This window comes from Mustela putorius, unplaced genomic scaffold (assembly GCF_011764305.1).
Source record: "Mustela putorius furo isolate JIRA1106 unplaced genomic scaffold, ASM1176430v1.1 tig00003909_pilon_pilon_pilon, whole genome shotgun sequence".
NCBI classification, from domain to species: Eukaryota; Metazoa; Chordata; class Mammalia; order Carnivora; family Mustelidae; genus Mustela; species Mustela putorius.
Window position 1 is genome coordinate 24505451 of NW_025422057.1, and position 26555 is coordinate 24532005.

At 43.7% G+C, this 26555-nt stretch overlaps 1 protein-coding gene across 1 annotated transcript; it reads right to left on the reverse strand.

Annotated features, from left to right (window-relative positions):
- Window positions 1-792: 792 nt before the first annotated feature.
- Window positions 793-26130, reverse strand: LOC101683542 (glutathione S-transferase omega-2). Its single transcript, XM_004749306.3, has 7 exons — window positions 26010-26130; window positions 19810-19920; window positions 19435-19543; window positions 16839-17061; window positions 15799-15900; window positions 2235-2341; window positions 793-1084 (listed from the first exon to the last, which is right to left on the reverse strand). Exons 2-7 carry the CDS (start codon window positions 19838-19840, stop codon window positions 925-927), a joined length of 732 nt encoding a protein of 243 aa, XP_004749363.1. The 5' UTR covers window positions 19841-19920; window positions 26010-26130; the 3' UTR covers window positions 793-924.
- Between the last annotated feature and the right edge of the window lie 425 nt (window positions 26131-26555).

Here is a 26555-nt window from a genome sequence, read left to right on the forward strand (position 1 = left end):
GTCACCATCTGTGGTGAGCAACACTGGGCAGAGCCAGTGGAGACACCACTTGGGGCCAAGACAAGTGGCTCCAAAGTACCTCAACCAAGAGGAGTAGAATGACCAGGAGGCTCCTGCATTTTTGTCGTCTTCACCCGCCATGGGTCCGGGTACACAGCAGGCAACCAGAGGCATTTGTTAGGACAAATTGAAAGTGTGTGTGACGCAAATCCAACAAAGTGACCTTTGCCTGGGACTGGGTTTGGGGCGTGTCTGTTTTTTCAAGGCAGGATGTTGGCTGTAGAACATTTTGTGAGCCATCCTGAGCCCTGACAGCACCAGCGAAATCCTGACGTCGTTAGTCTGGGCGAACAACGGGTGTTTCATTTCCTGCTTTGGAATTCTTTGAGTCATAAGACCCTTGGTGTCTCAGAGGCCCATGCCAAAGTGGGAATGTGAATGACACATGTGCCCATGTGGATGGCAGCTCTTGTGTGCCAAATGGAGAGGACTGGGAACCTGGAGTGTTTTCTCCTTTCTCCTCTTCTCTAGCTTTCCACTCACCAGGGAGGTTGTGGACAGTGCTGATCTGTGGTGATGAACATCACCAATGGACAGGCCTTGAACCTTCTCATCAGCATCAACCCCAATAATCTGGAGGTTACACTGGGCCAAAGGCCAAGGAACCAGAAGGCACACAGGCTCCCAGTCTTCCAAAGGTGCTTGGGCATCAGCACTGGGCACTAGAGATTTCTAGAGGATCTTTAGAAGGGATAGGCCAGAAGAGTCACACCAACGGATTATCAGAAAGAATACATTTTCTGTCTCCACGTTTATTGGGAACCTCAAAGAAAATGAACAGATTGACTGACCCACCAAAACAATTCCTGATGCAGAGTCACGACATGCTTGGGAATTCTGGATGGTGAAGGGATGGACTGAGGCTCAGCAAGCTAGTCCATAGTCAAAGGCATCAGGGTTGTTCTGAAAATAAAGATTCAAGAAGCCCAAGAAAATGTTCTTATCTATGAGAAGAGCGCACACCGTGGGGTCCTGCTTCATGGCTGCTGTCCAGAGCCGTAGTGCTGGCGTGTGGTTCAAACAGCTGCAGGACAGGAAAGAACTGTTAGCTCGCCTGCAAGGGAGGCCATTGGGAAACGTGGCATGCGTGACTTTTTAGATTTACAAGACACAGAAGGCTGGTTTATAAAGTTATCTTAGTTACCTTATCATCAACTGATCATGATCATGTCCTGGAGGAAAATCTTATCTGTGTGTGTTTTGAATCATGGAAGTTGTTGTTGCTTTTAACAACACTGCTAAAATACCTGTGGGCTGATTGTTCTGGGGAAATTAAGTGTGTGGGCTTCTCTGTTTACCCCCAAAAAAACAACCCCCTGTCATTCTTAGATTTTACTGCAGGGAGTTTGAAGAAAGTAAAGACAAGTAGTTTCCAAAAACACTTTTTAAAAGTCAGCAAAACCATCATCAAACCTTGAAGTACTGGAGCTGACTGAGCCCTTTCCAAGACGGACCAGGAAGTGGAGGTCTAGGATATACCCGTGACTCGCTCAAGACAGTACAACTGGTTAGTGGAAAATCCAAGAGGGGCGGGTTCCTGGGTCATGGCTCAGTACTCTGTCCCCAGAGGAGACAAGTTTTGGTCATGTTTATGTTGACACATAGTTTAAAAGATCTAAATACTTTCTATCTGGGAACACCTGGGTGGCTCAGTCGGTTATGTGTCTGCCTTCAGCTCGGGTCATAATCCTGGGATCTGGGGATTGAGTCCCAGGTCTGGCTCCTTGTTCAGAAGGGAGCCTGCTTCTCCCTCTGCTTGTGTGCTCTCTCTCACCGATGAATAAATAAATAAAATCTTAGAAATAAACAAATAAATATGTTCTATCTGACCTTTCATCAGAGATAGTCAAAGTGGAAGGTGGGTGGGTGGGTTCGAGCCCACGCTCAATCTGTGAGGGTACAGATGTTGTTCTGCCTCCGCCAGACCCAGTTCCCCAATGCCAGAATTGTCCAGCACCCACCCTGTGACTGTCTGGGAGCCCAGCAGGTGCCCACCCAAGTTCAATGTCTCAGAGCATCATGGGAACAAAGCACGTGTTCTGCCTGGGGCCCCTACACGGTCTCCCCGAGTCCACCAGGGAATTTCTTCTACTTTAAACATCCCTACATTTCCATGGTGAATGGCTGACCATTCTGTTTGCCACCCAATGCAACCCCACAGTCAAAGGTCTTACTCGGCGATTCCATATACATCCAGCCGCTCAAACCAGGGCCAAAAGAGGTAATCAATCATGGATATACAGTCTCCACCAAAGAAGATGGTATTCTGATAGCCAAGAATCTAAAAGTTTGAACAGAACAAAAGCAAATTAATTTACTTACCTGCTGACATATTTATAGATGCTAAATACAATTATCAAATTGCTTCCCGAAGAGGGAGAACCAAGGCTCTGCTTCTCCTTCCAATCTGTTACACAATGCGTCCTGCCCTCTTCCTGAGGTTTCTTCCACTTCCAGGGCCAAACTCCCAGCCACGCTCAGCCCTTCCCCCCTTTCAACACTGGAACAACGAGGTGGCTCATCTGACTGGGGAATCTGGAGGAAAAGCCAGACAGGGAGCGAAGCCCCGACCTCTTGGCTTGAAACAGTTTCCTCAGAGTCCTAAGCTTTCCAAGGAGGAGCTCAGTCCCTGGAGACAGGGGCCCTGCCCCACACCCCCCATGGCTGAGAGGGAGGGGACCTCATTAGAAACCCTGCTTGCTGTAGTTGTGATCCCCATTCTCCAAGACCCACTTTATCCCTAATTAAGGGGATACCATGGTTTCCATATGTCTTCCTCTTTGTAGACATTTCTTGATTCAAAACGAACGCAAGAAAGAGCAAATGCTATTTAGTGGATTTCCTCAAATTTCAACACTGTATATCCTATTTTCTTGTTTTATTTGAGCTCTTCGAACTTTACACTTTTGGGCCACTTAACACTGTCAACTCTTTGCATTAAAACAGAATTTCTCATTTCCAAATGGGACAAATTTACACAGATAGACCGTAAAGCAAACAGATAAACTCTTCATAGCCAAAATACAGTTAAAAAAAAAAAAAAGTAGTGGAAAATTTTAAAAGCAAAAATGCTTAGTAGAGGTTATTGTCAAGCCAGGTCTTTCCAAAGAGAAAAGTATGGTGCCAACCCCCCAATTCAGTCAAGCAAACAACACTCTTGGACCCACAGAACTCATCAACTACATACTTCCCTATAGTTACAGAGCCAGATTTCTATATCCTTTGTCTGGATTTCTCTATTCCTATCTCTATCACCAGGCATGACTGCTCCTTCTCCAGCTTATGAACTCTGATGTAGTCTACAGCTGTAGTTAAGAACGTTAGCTCAGGGGTGCCAGGGTGGCTCAGTGGGTTAAAGCCTCTGCCTTCAGCTCAGATCATGATCTCAGGGTCCTGGGATCAAACCCTGCATCAAGCTCTCTGATCAGTGGGGAGCCTGCTTCCCCCTCTCTCTCTGCCTGCCTCCCTGCCTACTTGTGATCTCTGTCAAACAAATAAATAAAATCTTAAAAAAAAAAAAAAAAAAAAAGAACATCAGCTCAGGGGCAGGCAGACCTGATCTTAGGCTAGGCTTAGGCCTCCTATTCAATATGGAATCCGAGGCAATTTACCTACACACCACCTCCTCCAAGCCTCAGTTTTCTCATCTGTAAAATGGTGGTAAGTTAGTGCCCCCCTTAGATGTTATGGTGAGGAGTGACATAATCATGCATGAATAAACAAAAGCTCTTATGATGAGAAAACACAGAGATATCCAAACCTCACATCTACAGATAGCAGATGCATCTCTCACAGAAAAAAATCAACGGGATCCCCCACCTGCCACCCTTCTCAGAAGAGAAACCAAATCTTGTGCCCTCAAGTCCAAGTTTTCATTATCCCCTGACATGGCATGGAGGAGTTCCCGTGATGAGTGTCCTAGAAGTCTGAAAAATGTTAGGGAGCATCACTTTGTTCAAGAAAACTAACAGGATGGACTAAACCAGTGGAATCTGGCCAATGAAAACTCAAAACAGGCTATTTTAAGGCATAAGGAAAATAGATCTGACTTACAGCAGGAAGGAACAAATCGTTCAGTATTTATGGATTCCAGACAGCATCAAATCTTCTTTATATTCACAAATGGATAATAATTATGCAAACTTTTACCACTGGCTTCGAAACATATACCTCCAGCTTATTATTGGCCTTCATGGTACAAATCAGAACGAAATCTAAATCGACTGACCCTGGAACAAGTATAGCTTTTCTGTTTACAGATGAGCGGTGCTCTTGGGAAAGTCCTTGTCAAAACACATCACACAGAGATATTTACTGGAATCCATGCTAGGTCCTTTGGTAAAGCGATATTTTGAAAATGAATAACTGCTTAGTAATTGGTATGTATTAGTATATATGCTTAAAGCTTTTTACTTACTCAAAGTAGGAGTATGTCTTTAATATACATGTTACAGATACAATTAGTTCTTATATAAACACTCAAAGGAATTCAAGCCCTATCAAAGTACACAGTACAGGGGCACCTGGGTGGCTCAGAGGGTTGAGGCCTCTGCCTTTGGCTCAGGTCATGATCTCAGGGTCCTGAGATCGAGCCCCGCATCGAGCTCTCTGCTTAGCAGGGAGTCTGCTTCCCTTCCTCTCTCTCTGCCTGCCTCTCTGCCTACTTGTGATCTCTGTCTGTCAAATAAATAAATAAAGTCTTAAAAAAAAAAAAAAAAGTACACGGTACAATAAAAAGTCAGGATGAGGGGTGCCGAGGTGGCTCAGTCGTTAAGCGTTTGCCTTCGGCTCAGGTCAGGATCCCAGGGTCCTGGGATCAAGCCCTGCGTCGGGCTCCCTACTCAGTGGGAGGCCTGCTTCTCCCTCTCCCACTCCTCCTGCTTGTGTTCCTTCTCTCACTGTGTCTTCTGTCAAATAAACAAAAAATCTTAAAAAAAAAAAAAAAAAAAGGTCAAGCTGAGCATGTGGATGGAACAGATGAGGCATCACTGATCCTCTTCTAGCCTTTCCCACCCCCAAAATACATATTCACATTCCCTCGGACTTTCATCTTTTTTCAAAGACTTAATTATTTATGTCAGAGACAGAGCAGGAGCAGAGAGGGAGAGGCAAAAGGAGAGGGACAAGCAGACTCCCCCCCACTGAGCAGGGAGCCCGATGCGGGGCTCGATTCCAGGACCCCAGGATCACGACTGGCACCAAAGGCAGATGCTTAACCCACTGAGCCACCCAAAAGCCCCTCTTGAAGTCTTTAAGACCCTCAGTGGAATCGCTCCCTTCCATGCAAACCTGGTATCTTCCAGACATAGGCAGTGGCCTTTCCATTGAGAATCACATAATATCAGTATGGAAGGGGTCACTGGACCTCTTCTAGTGGGACTCTCCTCCCATTTTACCGTGTATTTGCACCACGCTCAGTACCAAGGAATTAAGAGATGCGGTGTTTAAAAAAAAAAATATACCATAACATATAAAACATGGAAAATAATAAAACACTAAGACCAGAGAAAACAAAGGTTAGAACGGAAGGTCAAAACAAGGAAGGAAAACGACATCGAGATGTCAATCCTGGGGTCCTGCAGAGTTCCTTAAATAAAGCTTTGAGTTGGACTTGAGTTTCCTGAGCCAAGGGGGAGAGGAAACGGCGCTGGTGAGCTGAGACTGATTCTTGCCTCTCCTGTGGAAGCACAAAAGGACTCTCACTTTTCGGGAGAGGAAACAGTCCCAGGAAGTTAAAGGAGCTCTCCGGTAGCCCAGAATGAAGACAAAATCAGCATTCTCCCCATTCCCAGACCACAGCCAGCTCTGTGCTGCTGAACTTCAAACAGGTAAGTACAGGACACTAATCACAGCAGCTTTGCCAAGTCTCTTGTGAATTCTTTGTTTGTTCTTTCCATTTAAGTATCAGCAAAAAGCTTAGAATCAGCAAACTCTGAAAGCCTCTGGCTTCCCTGTGCGAACTCCCTCCCCAGTCCCTTGTTTCCTCTCTCTCTGGCTTTGCCACCTGCCCCACTGGGAGACAAGACACAATCACGACCAAAAAAAAAAAAAAAGAAGAAAAAGAAGAAGAAGAAGAATTAGAAGAAGAAGGAGGAGGAAGAAAAGAAAAGAGAAAATGAGAAAATTACCAAATTCTCTCCTGGGAGATGCCTGGCCAGCTCAGTCTGTAGAGCATGCAACTCTCCATCTCCGGGGTTGTGAGTTCAAGCACCACGTTGTGCTCTACAAAAACTCAATTCTCTCCTTCCTCTTCTATTCCATTGATAAAAACGTCTTCAGGCAACTTTAATGAAATAGTTCCCCTGTGTTCTCAGTTTAAACTCAGTCACTTGCTTACAGCCCATTAGCTCCAACGACAGATTTTAGGATACACAGTAAAATAAGCCAGTAAGATTTCACCCTCTCCCTCCCCGCCCCCTCCCCTAAGCGTGAAAAAGCCCGGATGGAAGAACCCCTAGTCTTCTTGGAGGGCCTTCGGGCTCCCCCAGGAGGACCTAAAAAGAGGTTCGCGTGAGAGAGCAGATGGAAGGAAGAAGAGCGTCGGGCTCCCCCTTGTGGCCAGCGATGGTGAGGCGCCCTGGCTGGCTCCCCCAGGAAGTTCACCAAGGAAGAAGGTAAGAGAAATTGTAAGATTTTGGAGAGAGAAGCAGCAACATCATAAAGAGAAGCAAAACCCGGACTTTCTCCCATGAAAGCTTCCTTCTACAGTCTTGGGTAGTGAAGCTCGGGATCAGCTTCACTAACTGTGCTTAACCTTGAGAGGCTGCTGTCCGAGGCACGCCCCTTGTCACTGCCTCCCAAGGAGGACAGATAGCCTGGTGGCTTGCAGAGGCGCTGCTGTCCTTGCTGGGAGAGAACAAAAAAGTGGTTTTTTTTCTTGATGGAAACGGTTCCTAAGAAGCAGAATCCACCCCGCAACCCGCACCATCTGCCAACACATGAGCAAGGCAGGCCCTTCTCCAGAAGCAGCAGAAAAGTGCCCAACTCCAGGGCAGAAACCCCGAGTCCATGAAAGATAAGAGAAGGCTCTCCACATTTCAGATTTCAGGTCCCTGTTATACTGAATGAGGCTGAGGTTGAGCTAATGAGAATGAAGTGATTACCTGTAAAATGAACCAATGGTACAGAAACAAACTTGGAGGACATATAAAACCATTTTTCCTCTGGAAAGAAGCCTCCGACATAGGGTCTGGGACAGAACACGCCTCTCCCGCTGCTCTTCAGGTATGACCTGGAGTCCCTGATGAAGATTCAGAATGCAATTTGTCCACATTTGGGGATTCAAGGACCTTTCTGAAAGTTCTATGCTGGAATCCTTTTAATGGACTTACTCTTTTTGTCAACGTGTGTGTACAATAGTAGCAGGGGAAGCCAGGAGGCCAACGCTTGATGGGTCAAATACCTATAAAGTGATGGATGGTGAAGGAAAATATAAAGGAATGTCTTTAATTTCCCCTAAAGGGGAAGATGACTTCTTATCCGTAAAAGCTGTGGAAGAAATCACAACAGGAAAGAACTACATAGCACAATATTGTTAAACGTTGTATTTCTATTATGTACAAAAAAGATAAGCCAGACTAAAAAACAAAAGAAAACAAACAAAAAACAAGTGTTTTTGAAAAATAGCCAAATATCCTTTATATGTAAGGAGCTCATTAAGGGGAATTTTTACAAATCAACAAGGAAAATCAGGAAGATCTTAATAGACAGAGATGGGTAACAGCCCATTTTCACAAACAAAACATAATGCGGGGGAGCCTGGGTGGCTCAGTGGGTTAAGCCTCTGTCTTCAGTTGAGGTCATGATCTCAGGGTCCTGGGATCGAGCCCCGCATGTGGCTCTCTGCTCAGCAGGGAGCCTGCTTCCCCCTCTGTCTCTGCCTGCCTCTCTGCCTACTTGTGATCTCTCTCTGTCAAATAAATAAATAAAATCTTTTAAAACACACACACACACACACACACACAAAGAGATGGCATACTTTGGGGGGAAAGTGTCTATTTCACTAACAATAAAAAAAAAAAATACAAATGAAGTCCACAATAAAAAAACTACTGCCTCTCTCCAAAGCAGGCAAATATCTTCTTTAATGAAATCTCCCCACAGTAAAAAGGGGAAGTGTAAAGAGAATTTTCATATACTGCTGCTGGGGGACAAACAGCACAAGTCTCTGGAGAAGCAATTTAGCAACACAGCTCAAGCCTCTAAAAGTTCTTACCCTTTGATCTGGTAATTCCACTCCTAGAAGTCTGACTCAGACATTCTCAAATAGAGGAACAGACTGCTGTTTCTTGCAGCACCATTCACAATGGTAAACGACTAGAAACAACCTAAATATTCCTTGTGTGGGTGCAGGATAAATAACTCCAGTTTATACACATGGAGAATCACATAGAATGAAAGTGATTATATTCTATTTTTAAAGATTGCACCCATAATACAGAAATACATTCTCATTATTTAAAAAAGCTCAAATGACAGAAAGTAGTTTTTTTTTTTAAGATTTTATTTATTTATTGGACAGAGAGAGAGACCACAAGTAGGCAGAGAGGCAGGCAGAGAGAGGGGAGAAGCAGGCTCCCCGCCAAGCAGAGAGCTCGATGTGGGGCTTGATTGCAGGACCGTTGGGATCATGACCTGAGCCAAAGGCAGAGGCTTAACTGACTGAGCCACTCAGACTACTAGAAAGTAGTTTAAATGGCAAAGACCTGCTCTTCCCCATCCTGCTTTTGCCCACTCTTCTTTCCTCTCCCAGTAGCAGTCTCTATTAGGAGTGTGATGTGTATCTCTTTAGGCATTTCTCTGGACATTTATTTACATGTATATATACACATATGTACATCTGTTTTCTTCTACAAAAGTGGGATCGTGCCATCTGTATTACTGTGTAATTCACTCAAATATTTCTAGGCAATCTTTTCATGTCAGTACACATAGTTCTACCTCTTTCATTTTTAACTGCTGTATAAAATTCCACAAGAGTGATATGGGAAACAGAGGCAGGAGAAAAGTTATTCAATTTCCTTACCCACTGACAAGCCCTTGAAACAGGCAGAGTGACATTCCTCTACAGACTCAACTGTTTCCACCTTAACACTTTGCTAAGGGCACAAGGCAATCCTAGCCTGACCGCCCCACATACACCAGGATCCTGTGGGTCTACTTTAAAATATAAAAATTCCTTTGGAAACTTCCTTTATCTCTAAACCCTCCAAGATAACATGTTGGCAACCATCCCTAAGCATATGGCCCACCGATATATACCGAAGGGTCTCAAAACTAGGGTTTTATTAGACTGTAATAAATGACCTTTTCCCAACAAGAGCTAACCCGCGAAGGTCCTGGAAACCTTGCTTCTAAAATTCTTTAGAGACTGACGCTCTCCCTGACCTCTTCCCAACTTGCAAGTATGTAATGGGTCACTCCTCACAGCCCTAGGGCAGCAGCTCTTTCTTCCCGCAGGTCCTGTCCCTGTGATTTAATAAACCACCATTTTGCACCAAAGATGTCTCAACAATTCTTTCTTGGTCATCGGCTCCGGGCCTCATCCCACTGAACCTCAATTATATTCTAAAACTTTGTCAAGAGGAATGTAATTTATCTAAGCATTCCCTGTCTAATGTACATTAAGGTTTATAATTTTCCATCCTCATAAATAATGCTTCTTTAATAAATGCTCTTAATACATATGAACAAGCATTTACAGGGTTTATAAAAATATGGGAAGACCTTTACATCATAATGGTAGCCCAATTCTATATACACTACAATTTTAACGACATAAAAATATACATAGCAGAAAAGGACAGGAAATAAAAAGTCCAAAATGATACCCACAGCTACTTCTGGGTAATGGGATTATGATTTTTTTTTTTTTTTTTGGTCTGAGTTTCTGTATTTTTCTGTACTTTCCATATTCTCTCTAATGAACAAGTATTTCTTCACAATTGGAAAGAGTATAATTAATCTCTAAATAATAGGAATAATTATTGGTCTCTTATTTACATGGTGGTAGACGGTATAGCGGAAAGCTCTTAACAGAAAAACAGCAAATATTAGTTTACCTAGAAAGAAGCTGTCAGAATTGGACAATGGATGAAGTTACTCAAGTTGCAACAGCACTAAAACCACTCCATTAGCCACTGTGTATAAAGGGTCATCGGTTCCTCGGTGTGGAAGGATGGTGGTTACCACTAAAAACAGCATATTAGGGGCGCCTGGGTGGCTCAGTGGGGTAAGCCTCTGCCTTCAGCTCAGGTCATCATCTCAGGGTCCTGGGATTGAGCCCCACATCGGGCTCTCTGCTCAGCAAGGAGACAGCTTCCCTTCCAATCTCGCTGCTTGCCTCTCTGCCTACTTGTGATCTCTGTCTGTCAAATAAATAAACTCTCAAAAAAAAAAAAGGCATATTAGTAGACATGCTAAATCAGCTAGCAAACCCAAGAGAATTGGCCACATATGTCCAACACAAGAACGTGTACATAAATGCTCCCGGCAGCATTACCTGCAGCAGTCAAAAAGTGGAAGCAACCCCAGTATCCATCAACTGAGGAATAAACACAATATGACATATCCATACAGCGCAGTATCATTCAGCCATAAAAAGCAATAAAAGATGGACCTTGAAACCATGATGTTAAATAAAAGAAGCTCATGCAAGGCTAACATTGTATGTTCCCATTTATATGAAATGTCCAGAACAGGTAAATTCATAAAGACAAAAAGTAAATTAGGGGTTGCCTGCAGCTGGGAAGGTTCTGAAGAAATGGGAAGCCAGTGTTAATGACTAAGGGATTTCTTTTTAAGACGAAGAAATGTTCTAGAATTAACTAGTGGTGATGGTTACACAGCTATGTAAATATTAAACCAAACCACTGAACTGTATGCTTGGAAAGGGTGAATTTGTGGTCTGTGAATTATGTCAATAAAGCTCTTATAAAAAATAGGTAGCAACAATGAATTTAGTTTGTAGACATGGTAAGTTAGTTGATAACAAGATAAACATAGCTTATAAATAGTCTGCTGTACACAAAAGGCTATAGAAAATTATTTTCAGTGAACAATTAGCCAGATATAAACTTTCCTTCCCTCCTGTCCTAGTGACATCCAAAGAGAAACAAGCAACGCGTAAGTAATTTCATTATTGGAGTTAATAAGAATTAAGAAAGAAAAATAGTAAAACTTAACCCAGATAATATGATCTAACTGGGCACAAATGTATTCTTTCTGGAGAGGAGAAAGGACAGATTAAAAATTAAGGTTATAGGAGAAATTTAGAATCAAGAAAATATTTCACTAGAGATGCTCCTGGATGTTGTAGAGACAACTTCTACAAACTGACCTCAGGCAAAGAGCCACATACACAAGGCACAGAATCAAATTTGGAGACATGGGAAATTTGGCATGGAGATACATCAAGGCAGTTTGGGGAATGCCAAGAATTAACAACATCATGTGTCCTGTGGCCCCCAGGAGCCAAAGGCCTCAGGCAGGTTGTCACTCCCTCAGCGTTTTTCCAGAATTCTCATATCACCGCCCTTCTCTTCTCCTTGGATGGACTTCCGCTGATGACTAGCAGGAGATCAAGGAATAGCCAGCCAGAAGACAGAATCCATTATGCACAGAAACCTTGAACTAGAGCAAAATTCTGAAGCATCAGAGAAATCGGGCTGAATCCTTTCACTGCCCTTGTACTTGAACCAAGTGCTTCCACAACGCAAACCCTCAGAATGAGGACACTGGCAAGGAGGAGGAGGAGGAAGAACAGCAGCAGCATGGCTGGAAGGTCTGGCACATTCCAACCCACAAGGATAAAACGGAAGTGGGCTCAAAGTGCTCTTCTGATATGGTGAAATCAATCACAAACATTAAAAAAAAAAAGAATAAAGCTAAAAAAGATGAGTACCACTGACACTGATTCAGTAAAGACGAGAAACTTGGCTTGAAAACAGAAAGCGTGCTCACAGAATGGCCTCCCCGCCATTTTAAAAAACTCCCGAAAATGTTCAGAACGGGAAAGCGAGCAGAGAGGAGGCCGGTTTGATCATGAAAACAGCAGTCATGCATCTCAAACAACTGTGAACCTATTTCAGAAAAATTCCATTATAGAAGAAGCACAATTGACCTTTCATTTTGATGAAACTATTTTTTAAGAAAAAATTCTAAAGTTAGGGGCATTTACGGCAAAACAAGAAACTGTCAGAGTTTAAGGCTGTAAAGGTAAACTGAGCCTTTTGCTTGGCAAAAGATCCTTTCGCATGGCAGAAGATCACATAGTGGTATCTCAACTTGCTTATCCCTCAGAAAGACCATGTATATGTAACACACTTTCAGCTCAAACAAAATCCTGATTACACACAACCATGCAAAAGAGCTGCACATGTCAGGAACATTCTCTACCAAAATTATTCTGACAAGTTTCTATTTCACTAGAATCTCCTCGAGTTGATATACTGTATTTAGAGGATTGGATCAAATAATTCCAGCTAACTGGGCAGGGTTCAGATTCTTATACTGCCTACATGGTATTTATAATTCTTGGTAATGATGGGACAAAACCACATTCAAATCTGCTAGTACAACGCTGAATACTCAGAGGTCCTTAAGTACCATCCGTGAAAGCTACCTACACTTAGGCTAGTTAACCGGTTATTTCTAGAACTCAGCTACTGAAGATAAAGTGGAACTGTGTTCTTCAGGAATGTGCCAGAGCTGACCAACCACCGATGACATCTCTTCTCAACCCTGAGCTTGGAGACACAACATTGGTAGGTCAAAATCAGCCTCTGGTGGGAGTATTTACATCCCTGAAACAGAAAACACTATAAATCAGAGCTTCTTTTTCTTCTGAGAGTCATTTTTTTTTAAAGATTTTATTTATTCACCTGGCAGACAGAGATCACAAGTGGGCAAAGAGGCAGGCAGAGAGGTGGGGGTGGGGAGGGGAGCAGGCTCCCCGCCAAGCAGAGAGCCCAAAGCGGGGCTCGATCCCAGGACTCTGGGATCACGACCCAAGCGGAAGACAGAGGCTTCAACCCACGGAGCCACCCAGGTGCCCCATGAGAGTAATTTCTCACAGACGATTATTTATCATCCATAAATACTGCAACTGTACAAATCTAAGATAGGCAGCTGGAAGTGTAAATAAATTTAATCTGCTTCCACTTGACAAAGGTCAAATTGAAGAGTGTTAATAATCGGTTTTCCCTTAAGAGGGAAATAGCATTCTGATGGCTGCCAACAGAGTTACAACCCACCCATAAAGGAAAGTATCAGTTTCTAGAACAAAGATAAAGGAAGTCATAGAACCACCTTCCAGATTATTCTAGAGGTAAGGGGTAAGGAGCCATATTACTGCCAGATTGCTCTTTGACTAACCTATCCATAGTCACTTTCCCCTCTTTCTTATAGGACCCTGATTTTATCCAGGGTGCCCCCCTCGAAAAAACTACATTTCCCAGCCTCTCCTGAACATAGTTCTGCTACAACTAAGTTCTGGCCAATGAGATTTAAGTAGTCATTGAGTAGGAATTCTGGGAAAGCCTTTTTTAAAAATTAACTTGAGAGAGTGAGAGAGAGTGCGCGCGTGTGCACGAGCACGAGTGGGGGAGGGGCAGAGGGCGAAGCAGACTCCCCACTGAGCAGGGAGCCCAACGTGGGGCTCCATCCTCACACCCCAAATCATGACCCCAGTCAAAGGCAGATGTTCAACTAACTGAGCCACTCAGGCACCCCAAAAGCCTGTGAATAAAGGGGCATGGCCCTTTGCCATTTTTCCCCTCTGTTCTCCTTTCTGTAACCTGGAGCATGGATGTAATGTCTGCAGTTCAAGCAGCCATTTTGTCATCTTGAGGATGAAAGACTTGTACTCAGGATGACAGAACAGATGGAGAGAAAGATCTTCAGCCCCTAGTAACTATAAGAAAGCCATCAAAACAGCCCTGAATTGCACTACCTCTGGCTTTTTTGTGTAAGAGAATAAATCCTTATAAAATAAGTTCACAGTAGGTAGGTCCCTTTTATTAGCAGCCAAACAAAATCCCTAAGGAATCTAAAATCTTAGCCTCATTGGCAGGGGGTATAGACAGAAGCCATACAGAGCTACCACCTAAGGAATGTGGTGATTCAGGGAAAGGAAGAAACTCATCACATGCCCTTCCCCCTTCCTTGCCAGATTTTTTCTTTTTTCTTTTTTTTCCTAGAAATGACACAATTTTATATATTTGAAAAAAAAAAACCCTCAAAGAATATACAATAAATATCAGAGCAGGATACAGAATCAATATGTAAAAATCCAGTTGCAGTCCATACCCTATCAATGAAAAATCTGAAAAAAACTAAGAAATCAATTCCATGTACAATAATACAAAAAAATATATCTAGGAATAGATTTAATAAAAAATGCAGGATTTTTACACTGAAAATACAGTTTTAAAATTAACTAGAGAGGGGGCGCCTGGGTGGCTCAGTGGGTTAAAGCCTCTGCCTTCAGCTCAGGTCATGATCCCAGGATCCTGGGATCGAGCCCCCGCATTGGGCTCTCTACTCAGCAGGGAGCCGGCTTCCCCCCTTCTCTCTGCCTGTCTCTCCACCTACTTGGGATCTCTGTTTGTCAAATAAATAAATAAATAAATCTTTAAAAACATTTTAACTAGAGAGGATAAAAATAAATGGAACCAAAACAGTATGGTAGTGGCACAAAGTCAGACATGTAGGTTAGTGGAATGGAACAGAGAGCCCAGACATAAATATATTTATACAAGGAATTAGTGCCAGGAATATAAATTAGTATAGCCACAATGGAAAACATTACGGAGATTTGTCAAAAAATTAAGACTAGAACTACCATATGAACCTGCAACTCCACTTCTGGATATATTATCTGAAAGAAATGAAATCATTATCTCAAAGAGACATATGCACACTCATGTTTATTGCATCATTATTCACAATAGCCAGATATTGGAACAACCTAAATGTTCTGTGTTGGATGAATGGATGAAGAAAATTTGGTATGCATGGTTTTTTTTCACTATTGTTTCCATTTAAATTCAATTATTTAACATTTCATGTATTATTAGTTTCAGAGGTAGAGTTCAGTGACTCATCAGTCTTATTAAACCCAGTGCTCACTACATCACGTGCCCTCCTTAATGCCCATCACCCAGTACCCTATCTCCTCTCCCTTTCCCCTCCAGAAACCCTTGGTTTGTTTCCTATGATTAAGGGTATCTTATGATTTGTCTCCCTCTCTGATTTCATCTTGTTTTATTTTCCCCTCCTTTCCTCTATGCCCCTCTGTTTTTTTTTCTTAAATTCCACATATAAGTGAAATCAAATGATAACTATCTTGCTCTGATTGGGTTATTTCACTTAGCATAATATCCTCTAGGTCCATCCACATTGTTGCAAATGGCAAGATTTCATTTTTCTGATGGCTGAGTAGTATTCCATTGTATGTATGTACCACGTCTTCTTTATCCATTCATCTGTCGATGGACATCTGGGCTCTTTCCCTACTGTGGCTATTGTATTCTTGCCACATTTTCAAGAATAATTATATAGCAGGTGAGTGGAGGGCAAGCACCCACAGGTTAAAATTAGATGACTAGTAGCTGAACTTATCAAAGACTGGCAGAAAGACTAAGTCTGTGAAAGCAAGGGTTGTCAGGGGGCCCAGGCTGGGGACCCTGCATTGCTTCTTGCACTGTATCTGATCAGGAGAGGGGCCCCTTTTCGTACCTCTTCAAGGTTGCAGAATTCCTGACGCAGGGCTAGCTTCAGATCAGCACATTCTCTCCCGCATCTCAATGCTACCAGACACTCCTTGGTCAAGTGTGGGACCTAATCAGAGAACACAGGTTCTTAGTAGGGTAGTCTGAGGAAACTCTGGGCACTCCTGCTCTTCCTAAAAATGCAGCCAGAGCTTTATCACTCCAACTTAACAAGGCAATGCCCACATCTAGGCTCCCCACCTCCTCGGAGGGTCATCCCTGTGGTTCCAGAAATCCACGGTCACCGCACCACGGTAATAAAACAGGGTGCTTTAAAAGGGGTTCTCCAGTGCTCCTTACTTGTTCAGCTACTCCGTGCTGTACAATCTTAGGCGGGGCACTTAACCTCTCTAAGCCTCAGTGTTGTCATCTGAAAAATGGATACAGTAACAGTACCTACCCTAAAGGGTACTTGTGAGCATTAAATGAGTTAACCTTTATAAAGCAGGTAGAATAGTGCTTCATACAGCATAAATGCTCAAGCTATGTCAGCCACTGATGTCCCTGAGTTCCTTTTATCTCTTTTCAAAGAGAACTATCATAAAATTTCCCCATCATTAATTTTCTCTCTTCTTCATATTTCCTGCACAGTTGGGACTGCTGCTCCGAATAAAGGGCAGTCCCCTTTCATGCATTCCCTTCTTCACACCCCAACAATTTTTCTACCTGAAACTTTAGAAATATTTTCTTTAACACACTACCAGTTTTCAGCTCTTCCAACATTCCTACCTGGAGTCACATGGTCCTAACCATGCCATAACCATACCTCTTGAGACTGCTGGTCGAAATAGAAAAGAGCCTATCAGTTACACCTTCCATCTTTAATATCAGAGGGGATAGCCTTACTATTATTCCATACTAGTTACCCTCCTAAGAGACAGGTAATGTTGCAACAAAATGATCGGACCAATGACTTAGTTTCAAAAATAAACTCAAGTTTGGGAAACACATACAAAGTAAAATGGACTGTATGTAAGTAACTTTAAAAAAAAAAAAAACTGGGTATACCTTATAGAATAACTCCAATAACATCTTCTGGCGAGCCCGCTCATAAGGGTCATATGGGTACAGCTTTCTCCCCGGGTAAGCGTCATCCAGGTACTCACAAGCGATGACAGATTCGTAGATCAACTGACATTTGCTGTTCTCTAGGACAGGAATCTGGCCAAAAGGGTGCTTTGTATAGTACCACTCAGGCTTGTTTCTCAGGTTAATGTTGACAACTTCATGTCTTAAAAAGCAAAGGGAAAACAAGACAGAACTAGAAAGAGAGGCTTAGGGGCACCTGAGTGGCTCAGTGGGTTAAAGTCTCTGCCTTCAGCTCAGGTCATGATCTCAGGGTCCTGGGATCGACCCCCACATCGGGGCTCTCTGCTCAGCAGGGAGCCTGCTTCTTCCTCTTTCTCTGCCTGCCTCTTTGCCTACTTGTGATCTCTGTCTGTCAAATAAATAAAATCTTTAAAAAAAAAAAAAAAGAAAGAAAGAAAGAAAAAAAGAAAGAGAGGCTTAGGCAGGCAGACACTCATCCTGAAAGCAGAAGCAATCAATTTATAAAATTTAAGTTTGCCATAAGTTTTCCAAAGTTTAGGTTTTTCCAGAGAAAAATACACAGCAAGGTCACTGTCTTAATGCCTGTAGTTAAGATGTGCTAAATGTTTTCTCTGCCTTGTCTCATGTGCTCCTTGTGATTCCTGGCTCCAGGAGTTTCAACCACCTGCCCATTATCACTGTGAGGAAACATCAGAACCCCACTGAGAGCCAGGGAGTCGGACTCAGAGGGCACGCACTTAACCACAGCATTCCAGAGTTTCCAACATCTTAACACTTGCAAATGCACATCTGATATTAACAGGTCACAACAGAATATGGTAAATGTCTGAGTTAGGACTTGAATTCTGGCATCAGACCTCCTGGGGTCTGGACAGTCTAGCTTGTGATGCTGGCCAAATTCCTTAGCCTCTCTCTGCTCAATGTCCTTAATTGGAAAATGGGGGTAATAATGGTACCCATCTCTTGGCACTGCTGTGAGGACTGATTAAGTGAGTATGTCTGAAATGCTCAGGACAGTGCCTAGGTACATGAGCATCAATGACCTTCTTCTTATTCTCATTATTATCATTAGAGGCTCAAGCCTATAAAGTTACCAGAAGTGCTCACCTATGTTTAAAAGATTAAAGGAAACAAATGAGTATATTCTTTGCTCCATCAAGGAGATGGTTTTCAACAGGGAGTGATCTTGCCCCATTCTGCAGGGACACAAGTCAATGTCTGGAGACATTTTTCGGCTGTCACAGCTAATGCAGAGGCGCCAGGGTGCTCCTAAAAGTCCAACAGTGCACAGGGCAGCGCCCCATCCCAACCCAAACACATGTACACACAAAACTAAACTACCTGCCCCAAAATGTCAACAGTGCCAAGGCCGAGAAACCCTGCCCTGAAGAAATATTTACATTGGTTCCTAAGCTACCATTTTGTCACTAAGGGTAAAACATCGGGCTACTGTTCTCTAAATTTTATTTGAAATACATAACTGTTATTTTAAATAGGTAACCTTGGGGACAAGGAGACTTGAACAGTAAGGAAGAATCTGGAAATACATTCCACATACACTCAACAAAGTAGAATTACATAATTTTGTTTAATACGTCTCTATATTAGTATTTCTCTGACATGAATCTGAAACTCTGAAGTCATCCCTTAACAGGATGGGCTCTTCAAGAGTCAAAAGCCTCACTTTGGCTTTGAGGCCAGCTGCCTCCCCCCAACCCAGTCCATGCTCCAGCAAAGTGGCTCTGCCTCCCACATCCAGACCTCCCCGGCAGGTGCTGGTTTTACAGAATTCCTTCTGGAAGAAAATGGATCTATTTTTCAAGTACGCCAGAACCTTAAAGAGGCCTCCTGCCCGAAGTTTGTTCTATGTCATTGTTTGGAACTATTTGTCCGTTCATTCAAAAAAAATATTTTTGAACACCTACCTTGCACCAGGCTCTCTGCTAACTCATGAATAAAAGAGACAAAAGCCCTACCCTCAAAAACTGACAATTTAGCCTTTGGGGGACGGCGGGGGGGGGGGGGGGGGGGCGGGGCGGGGAGAGGGAGGGAGGGAGCGGTGGAAGTGGGGCTGGGTAGGATGGAGGAAAGAAGGACAAACAAAACTGTTGGAGGCGGGAAGAGCTAGGAGGAAAGCGAGCGCACAGAAGGCGCCGGGGCGGGGGTGGGACGGGGGTGAGGGAGGTGGGGCCGGGGTGGGGCGGGGGGGTGGGGCCGAGGATGGAAGCAGGGGGTGGGGCCGAGGATGGAAGCAGGGGGTTGGCTGGCTGGAGCGGTCCGGGAAAGCCTGGGGAGCCCCGGCAGTGCCCAGCCTTCGGCTTCGAGACGCGAGGGAGCCTTCTCACCAGGAGTAGCGTTAGGTCTGCACTGAGCTGTCCTGAAAGTTTCAGGCACAGACTCGGCTCCACTCGGAAGAAAGCTGGGGCGTTGCGGACCGCCTGCTACAGAACCCGCCCAGGACTAACCATTTAGGAGCCCCTCTGAAGTCTGAGCAGGGCACCCCAGATTCTGAACACCCCGCGCGCTTGCGCGGCTCTGACCTCCGGCTTCTCACCTGATGCCTTTGGCCCGGAGGACGAGGCGCGTCCTGTGCGCGTAGGGGCAGAACCTCATGCTGTAGACACGGATCAGGCCGTCTGGGACCGGCCCGGGGGGGAGGCTTCCTGTGGGGGGAGACGAGGAGGCAGGGGTCCGTAAGCCCACGGGGAGAGGGGCTCACTCGCTTCCCCCGGGATCCCAGGAGAAGTGCGCCCGCCCCGCCTCCCGCGTCCGAGAAGACACATTTGTATGTGTCTTTTGCGCAAGGATCCCTTCAAATCCCTCCCCGCCGCGCTGGCCTGGGGGCCAAGGCCGAGCAACCCTCTCTCCAGAGCCAACTTTCCCAGCTACGCGGCGACCCCAGTCCGGGACCGTGGTCGAGGGGTCTCACCTTTCCCAAAGGACCTAGTCGCATCCTCCATGATCTCCCAGCGTGAGCGAGACGTAGAACGCTCGCCGAGGCCGCAGGCTCCGAGAATAGCCGCGCTCCAGCGCGCCCCTCCTGCCCCAAATTCAATTTTTGAGTGACTGAGCTCAGGGGTGGAGGTGGCGGTGAGGGTGAGGGGGGCTGTCGGCGACGAAGGGGCAGAGGGGAAAGTGATCCGGGATAGGAGCTAGGATAATTTAACCAAGAGACACACTTCCCCCCATCTAGAGGCCCCAGAGTTGAGAGTGGGCAAGAAACCCCTGAAAAGTACTCCTTCCTTGCCTTGAACACGTGGGCAGCTCATTCAGTGGGGGGTCTCTTCCACATCAAAAAAATCCCCGAAGAATGGGCATTTGAACTCCAGCATGTCTTTCAAGGGCGTTTAATAAAACTTGACCAGGGTAAGTTTCCCTGGTTAAGTTGGGAAAGTTTCTTTCCCATCCTAAGCCCTCCCTCCTGCCTCTCTAAGACAACTGGACGCAACCTCTCTATAATGAGTAAGCCTTGTTTGTTTGCTTTATATAAAACCAAATTTCCTCAGGATATAGCAGATAAGTAAGAAAACCTTGTTAGCGTTGAGACCTTGCGTAACCTTGGCAGTGAGTGCCTCCTTAAATTTGGTGCCCTAGACCCCACACTTGCTTCACCTTTAGTTTGGGCCCTATTTGTGAGACTTTGCCCCAGCTATGGAAAACAGGTGATGAATGTAAACATTCTTGACCTAGAGGCAGAAACAAATTTGTGAACTCTTTCCACCTGCAGCATACATCGCAGAGAAAACTCTTTCTGATTGCTAGAGAAAACATGGCCAACAGCCCAGCCATGTGCCACTTGGAGAGCTCTTCCATCCACCTTGGATAAAAGAGGTAGCTGGCCTTTGCTCAGACCCTGATAGGCTGAGATCTTGAAATTCATCGGGTGATAAAATAATTCCTTTAATTTTACACGACTTAGTGGAAATGGGAATTGCTTGTTGATGGACTATATAAGATTGACAGATAAAGAAGGAAAGAAAATTATGATTATGTCCCACTCACACTAATTGATTTCCACTGACTACCTTCTTAGATTCCCATGACTACTCATGGGCAGGTAGTATTATTCCTATTTTACAAAATAGAAAACAGCCTCAGAAAAGTGAAATTTCTCCAACGTGATCAGCTAGAGGGGTCAAAGAACTTTAAAAGCCTAAAACCTGACTTACTGTCTTGACCTCTAAAGATGGTTAACAGTATGAACAGGAAAGAATGTAAGTCCTGGAAAAGTGGTAGCCCATAATAGCTGCTCAAATGTTAGCTGAATCCGAATAGCTTTGTTAAAACGACAGAACCTAATTATGTAATTATGAATGGGTCACTATTGGCCTTCGGAATTCCAATCTATTTAGAAATTCTTGGTTAATAGGTTAACATTTTTTTTCCACCGAATAAGAATCTTTTAAAATCTTCAGGATAGTGACTCAGTTACATTTTTTGCTAAGTCAGAGTGACTTCATGTGATTTTGAGGAGCTGTCACCTTGTAAGAATAGGAGAATGGCAAAAATGTTTGAATAAGTGTTCTTTGAAAATAAATGCATGTATGTCAGCAAGACATCTGGTATTGGAAAAGATAAACTGACTTGCTACGCTAACAATTTTGTGCATTGGGAGACAGATAAAGTAACAGGATGATTACTGTTCTGGAGCTAATTTTGATCAAGAGGAACAAACTGGGTGGTAAAATTAAAGCAGTAAACATAACCCTGTCATGGGGGATTTTCTGGTAGACAAGCAGAAGACTCCCAGGCAGACAAATGTATCTCCACATAAAGAACAGATTTCAGGGACGCCTGGGTGGCTCAGTGGGTTGGACCTTTGGCTCAGGTCATGATCTCAGGGTCCTGGGATCAAGCTCCGCATCGGGCTTTCTGCTTACGAGGGAGCCTGCTTCCCCTCTCTCTCTGCCTGCCTCTCTGCCTACTTGTGATGTCTCTGTCAAATAAATAAATAAATAAGTAAAAATCTTAAAAAAAAAAAAAAAAGAAAGAAAGAAAGAAAGCAGATTTCAAAGAGTTGAGAAAATATATCCAGATTCTAAAGGGGAGGGCCATAAGAGGAATGTGAAATTGTTAAAATAAAAATAAATGATTACTTACATGTATTTGATGCTTTATGTGTATTCAACTCATTTAATCCTTAAAATAGTCTTATTAGAATTCTATAATTTCATTTTTTTAAAAAGACTTTATTTATTTATTTGACAGAGATCACAAGTAGGCAGAGAGGCAGGCAGAGAGAGAGGGGGGAAGTAGGCTCCCTGCTGAGCAGAGAGCCTGATGCAGGGCTTGATCCTAAGACCCTGAGATCATGACCTGAGTGGAAGGCAGAGGTTTTAACCCACTGAGCCACCCAGGCGCCCCTATAATTTCATTTTTAACAGATGACTAAGCTGACGTTGGCAAGGTCAAGTCACCTGTCAAAAACCTTATAACGAGTTTAAGAAAAAGAGGAAGGACTGTGAAGCCTGGAAGTTCAACTCCTAGGGCAGGACTGCAACCAGAATCTTACCTATTACCAGAGATAGCCTAACTTTTCTGTAAAAGTCGAGATAGTAAATACATGAGGCTTTTCCCGGCCATCTTGTCTCAACTGCTTATCTCTACATTTTAGAGTGAAAAAGCCATAGATAATATATTAATGAACAGGGATGGCTGTGCTCCAATAAAACATTATTTGTGGATGCTGAATTTAAATTTTATATATATTTTTAAAAGGCCTTTTTTTTTTTAGAGTAGATTCAGGTTCACCACAAAACCGAGAATATATGGAGTTATCCCATATACTTACTCACTACCCCTACACAAACACAGCCTCCTGCACCATCAACATCCCCCATCAGAGAGGTACATTTTCACAACTGACAACCTTGGACGGATAAAATAATGCCCAAAGTCCATAATTTTCATGAGGGCTCACTCGTGGTAAATTTCGTGTAATTTTCATGTGGCACAAATTATGATTCTTCTCTTGATTTTTAAAAACCATTTAAAAAGGTAAAACCTGGGGCGCCTGGGTGGCTCAGTGGGTTAATCCTCTGCCTTCAGCTCAGGTCATGATCTCAGGGTCCTGGGATCAAGCCCCATATTGGGCTCTCTGCTCGGCAGGGGGCCTGCTTCCTCCTCTCTGCCTGTGTCTCTGCCTACTTGTGATCTCTGTCTGTCAAATAAATAAATAAAATCTTAAAAAAATAAATAAAAATTAAAAAATAAACATGTAAAACCCATTCTTCACTCTTGGGCTGTACAAAAAACAGCAGTGGACTGGCATTGGCCTGCTGGCCTTAGTTAGCCCATCCGAGTCTACAGTGACAATGACTGAATTAGCTATGGACAAACTGGGAATTCCATTTGTAAAGTGGATCACCTTTTTACTATGCCAGAAGAGAACATATGTCCAACTTTCTTCCCCTAAGGGAAACCAACTCTAAGATTTGGAAGATATGTATTAAAAGTATATCTGTGTATGGGACGTCACATTCTAAAATATCTGGTGTAGTTAGAAAAGAATAAATAGAACAATGGGAATATTTCTTCCTCTGAAGGAAAGCAATACAGTGTCAAGATTCTTACTTGGCACTATATCTAAACTCTGGCTTTGGCACTTAGGCAAGCTCTCTAAAACCTCTTGGACTTTCATCTTCCTCATCTGTAAAAAGAAAACACGAGTAGTACCTAACGGATAGGTTTTGAATATTGAATGAAATTGTGCACATCCTCAGTATAGTAAAAGCTCAGTGTACTTGAAAACTAATGACTAATATTAGTGAATAAGAACATAATGCACTCCAATTTTGTATCTATAAAGATCAAATACACTGCAATTCTGCTTTGCCAAGCACATTGGAATTGAAATTCAATTCAGGATACTTATTTTGCTAGTTACCAATTTAATGCCAGTTGAATGGGTTGAATGCTGCAGGCTACATTTCAGTAATGTGGTTTTTAATCTTACCACTGAATGCTAGGGTTTCCCTGGAAAGATTTTAATTACAACCTTTAAACTTATCCCTACTTGCTTTTTAGGAACTAATATGTACCTTTTTGAAATCCTATAAGCAAACTTTCTTTCTAATGTTATTATATCATGTTTATACTTCTATTATACTGATTCACTCAAGCAAAAAACAAAACACCACACACAACAAATAGTAATAACACCACATGAAACCTACTCTAAATCTATTTCTAGCTACCTGAGATATAATCGGATCTGTTTTGAAAATATGGGAAATTTCAGTCATGGGTGACAATGGCTCGAGTCTTCCAGGAAAAGAATGCTACTGCAGAAATAATTTTTTTAATTACACAAGTCTCTGCTTTGAGAAAAGGAGAGAAAGTGGAATTTATATTTTGCAGTTTTTAAAAAAAAATTTTTTGCCACACCAATCTCTGGCAGTAGCAGAAACTGGAGGACATTCCTCTTAATATTTCAGAAGCTAATTTACATGAAAAATTATGTTACTGGGTGTTCAAAAATTGTTCACCAAGTTCAAAGAGTGAGGTAAGTAAGGGAAAAGGCTCTGTTTTCAAACAGGCCCAAACTCAGGATTGTTTCCAGGAAGTTAGGATCATAGGGAATCTTGTGTTCTAATGCCTTTGGGACTTTTTTGCTCCATTTTTATTGAGATATAATTGACAGACAACTCTGGATGAGTTTTAAGTTACACAGCATAATGACTTGATTTACCGAAAATGTTGAATGATTACCACAATAAGTTTAGTTAATATCCATCTCCTCATAAAAAAAATTCTCCCCATGAGATCTTTTAAAATCTACTTCTTCGCAACTTTCAAAATATACCACACAGGAGCATTTAATAAGTCATCTCGTTGTACCTTACATCACCAGGACTTATTAACTGAAAGTGTGTACCCTCTGACCACCTTTCTTCCACCCCTCACGCCCCCCCCAACCTCTGCAATATATCAAATAAGATTACTAAAGTTATCAGAAGTGGAACTTCATCTTCCCATGAGGGAAAACTGAGTCAAAGGAGACTCTGTTTTTAAGTACTGGATTCTGCTTTCCTATTCTGATTTCTCTTTACAGCTTGGGGGATCAAAGAAAGAAATTTAAAACATTTTAATATGGTAACATTTGAATGAGCAAAAGCAGATTTTCAAGATCCTGAAATCAGGCCAAGTCAAATGTTTGTAAAGTCCAAACAATACATACTATGTTTGGAAAAGGAACACCAACACTTCCTGTTAAATCTCAGCCATAATAGTGGTGTGTCATAAAGGTGGGTACTATCCTCTCCTGACTCCACCTCTAAATGCTAGTGAAGACAGAAAGACCCTGGTGGAAGCAAGTGTAAACTCATCTCTAAATGACTGTAAGAATTCAGGCTGGATGTGAATGATCTTTTCAGTATTTATTAGCTTGGTGACCTTGGGAAATACACCATTTTCTATGCCCTGATGTTCCTTCCACAATTTAGAGCTAATAGTACCAATACATTCTGCGGTTTGAGGAGGATTACTTCAGATGCTGGTTGAGAGGCATTTTCTATCTAGTAAGCATGTAACCTTAGCCATTATTTTTATTAGTATTTGAATGTACCAGGAAAGTCCCATACGTACTCACAAAGTGAGGACTTTCCCGTGGACAGAATTCCCCTGGCTGCCAGTGACCCGCAATGTAGCTAACCTAGCGGTGCCCAATGCAGGGCTGAGAATTCCTGATTTGAGGTCATCTTTACCTGTCTCCAGCCAAAGCAGAAAAATTAGAACAATTTAGTGAGTCCCCCCCCCCCTTAAAGCTAAAGGCATTCTCATTAAAGACCTGGTCTTTAAATGATAAGACTGTGCGCTTTTCTTGGTGTTGAACTCTTTGATGAAACTTTGATGAAGATAAGTCATTGTATTTTTCTTTTAAAAGTGTTGGCAAACCCGAAATTCCTGAACAAATTCCGCAAATCCAGAATTGACCTCAAAGCCCTTCTCCCTTCCGAAGCCTCGCAGACCGGACAGACCCACCCCGGGGAGGTGATAGAGAGTCGCCCCGAGGGGCCTCCGCGCGCCCAGCGGACGGAACCGGACGCCGAGCGAGGCCGCAGCGGAGGGCGGTGGCAGCCGAGGGAGGCGGGGCCCAGGCGGATCCCGCCCCTTAGAACGCGCTCCTACCCGTAAACCGGCCCCGGCGTTTGCAGCTCCGGCCAATTCTGAAAGCCTTTGGGTGCCCTACGGCCAAGCTGTAGGAAGCTGAGCCAATGGGCGGCCGCGTTACACGCTGCTGGACACCAAAGTCGCGAGTCCTCCCGGTGTCTGTGGCTGGCCAAAGTGGAAGCCAGGTAGTGGCTGGTCGTTGGCACCTCTGCGCCCGGGTCTACATCCGACTGAAATCCGCCCGCAGCCGACCCGGGCCTGGAGGGTGGGGCAGGCGGACGGCGGCAAAGATGGGGCCGCCGGGAGCCTGGGCGTTGGTGGCGGCCGAGGGTAGCCTGCGGGAAGCCTTTTGTGAAGTCAACCGGTTCTCACTGCCTCTCAGGGTGCGGTCCCTAGACCGCCTGCATCACTGTGGGGTGGGGGCGGGGGGCGGGGGGTGGGGGAGCTCCTTTCAAAGACGGACTTCGCGGCTCACCCTAGCCCCACTGTGTCGGAAATCCAGCGGCGAGCCTCAAGGTGATTGTTATGCGCTCTTACGTTTAAGAATAAGTACCGGAGAGAGTA

What these genes read in the sequence shown, in the direction of transcription:
- LOC101683542 (XM_004749306.3), bottom strand. Translation starts at nt 19,840, where the DNA reads ATGGAGGATGCGACTAGGTCCTTTGGGAAAG. An exon ending in TATTGGAGTTATTCTATAAG is followed by an intron (nt 15,901 to 16,838) that starts GTATACCCAGTT and finishes TTCTCTGATTAG; the next exon opens with GTCCCACACTTGACCAAGGA. An exon ending in AATTCTGCAACCTTGAAGAG is followed by an intron (nt 2,342 to 15,798) that starts GTACGAAAAGGG and finishes TCAAACTTTTAG; the next exon opens with ATTCTTGGCTATCAGAATAC.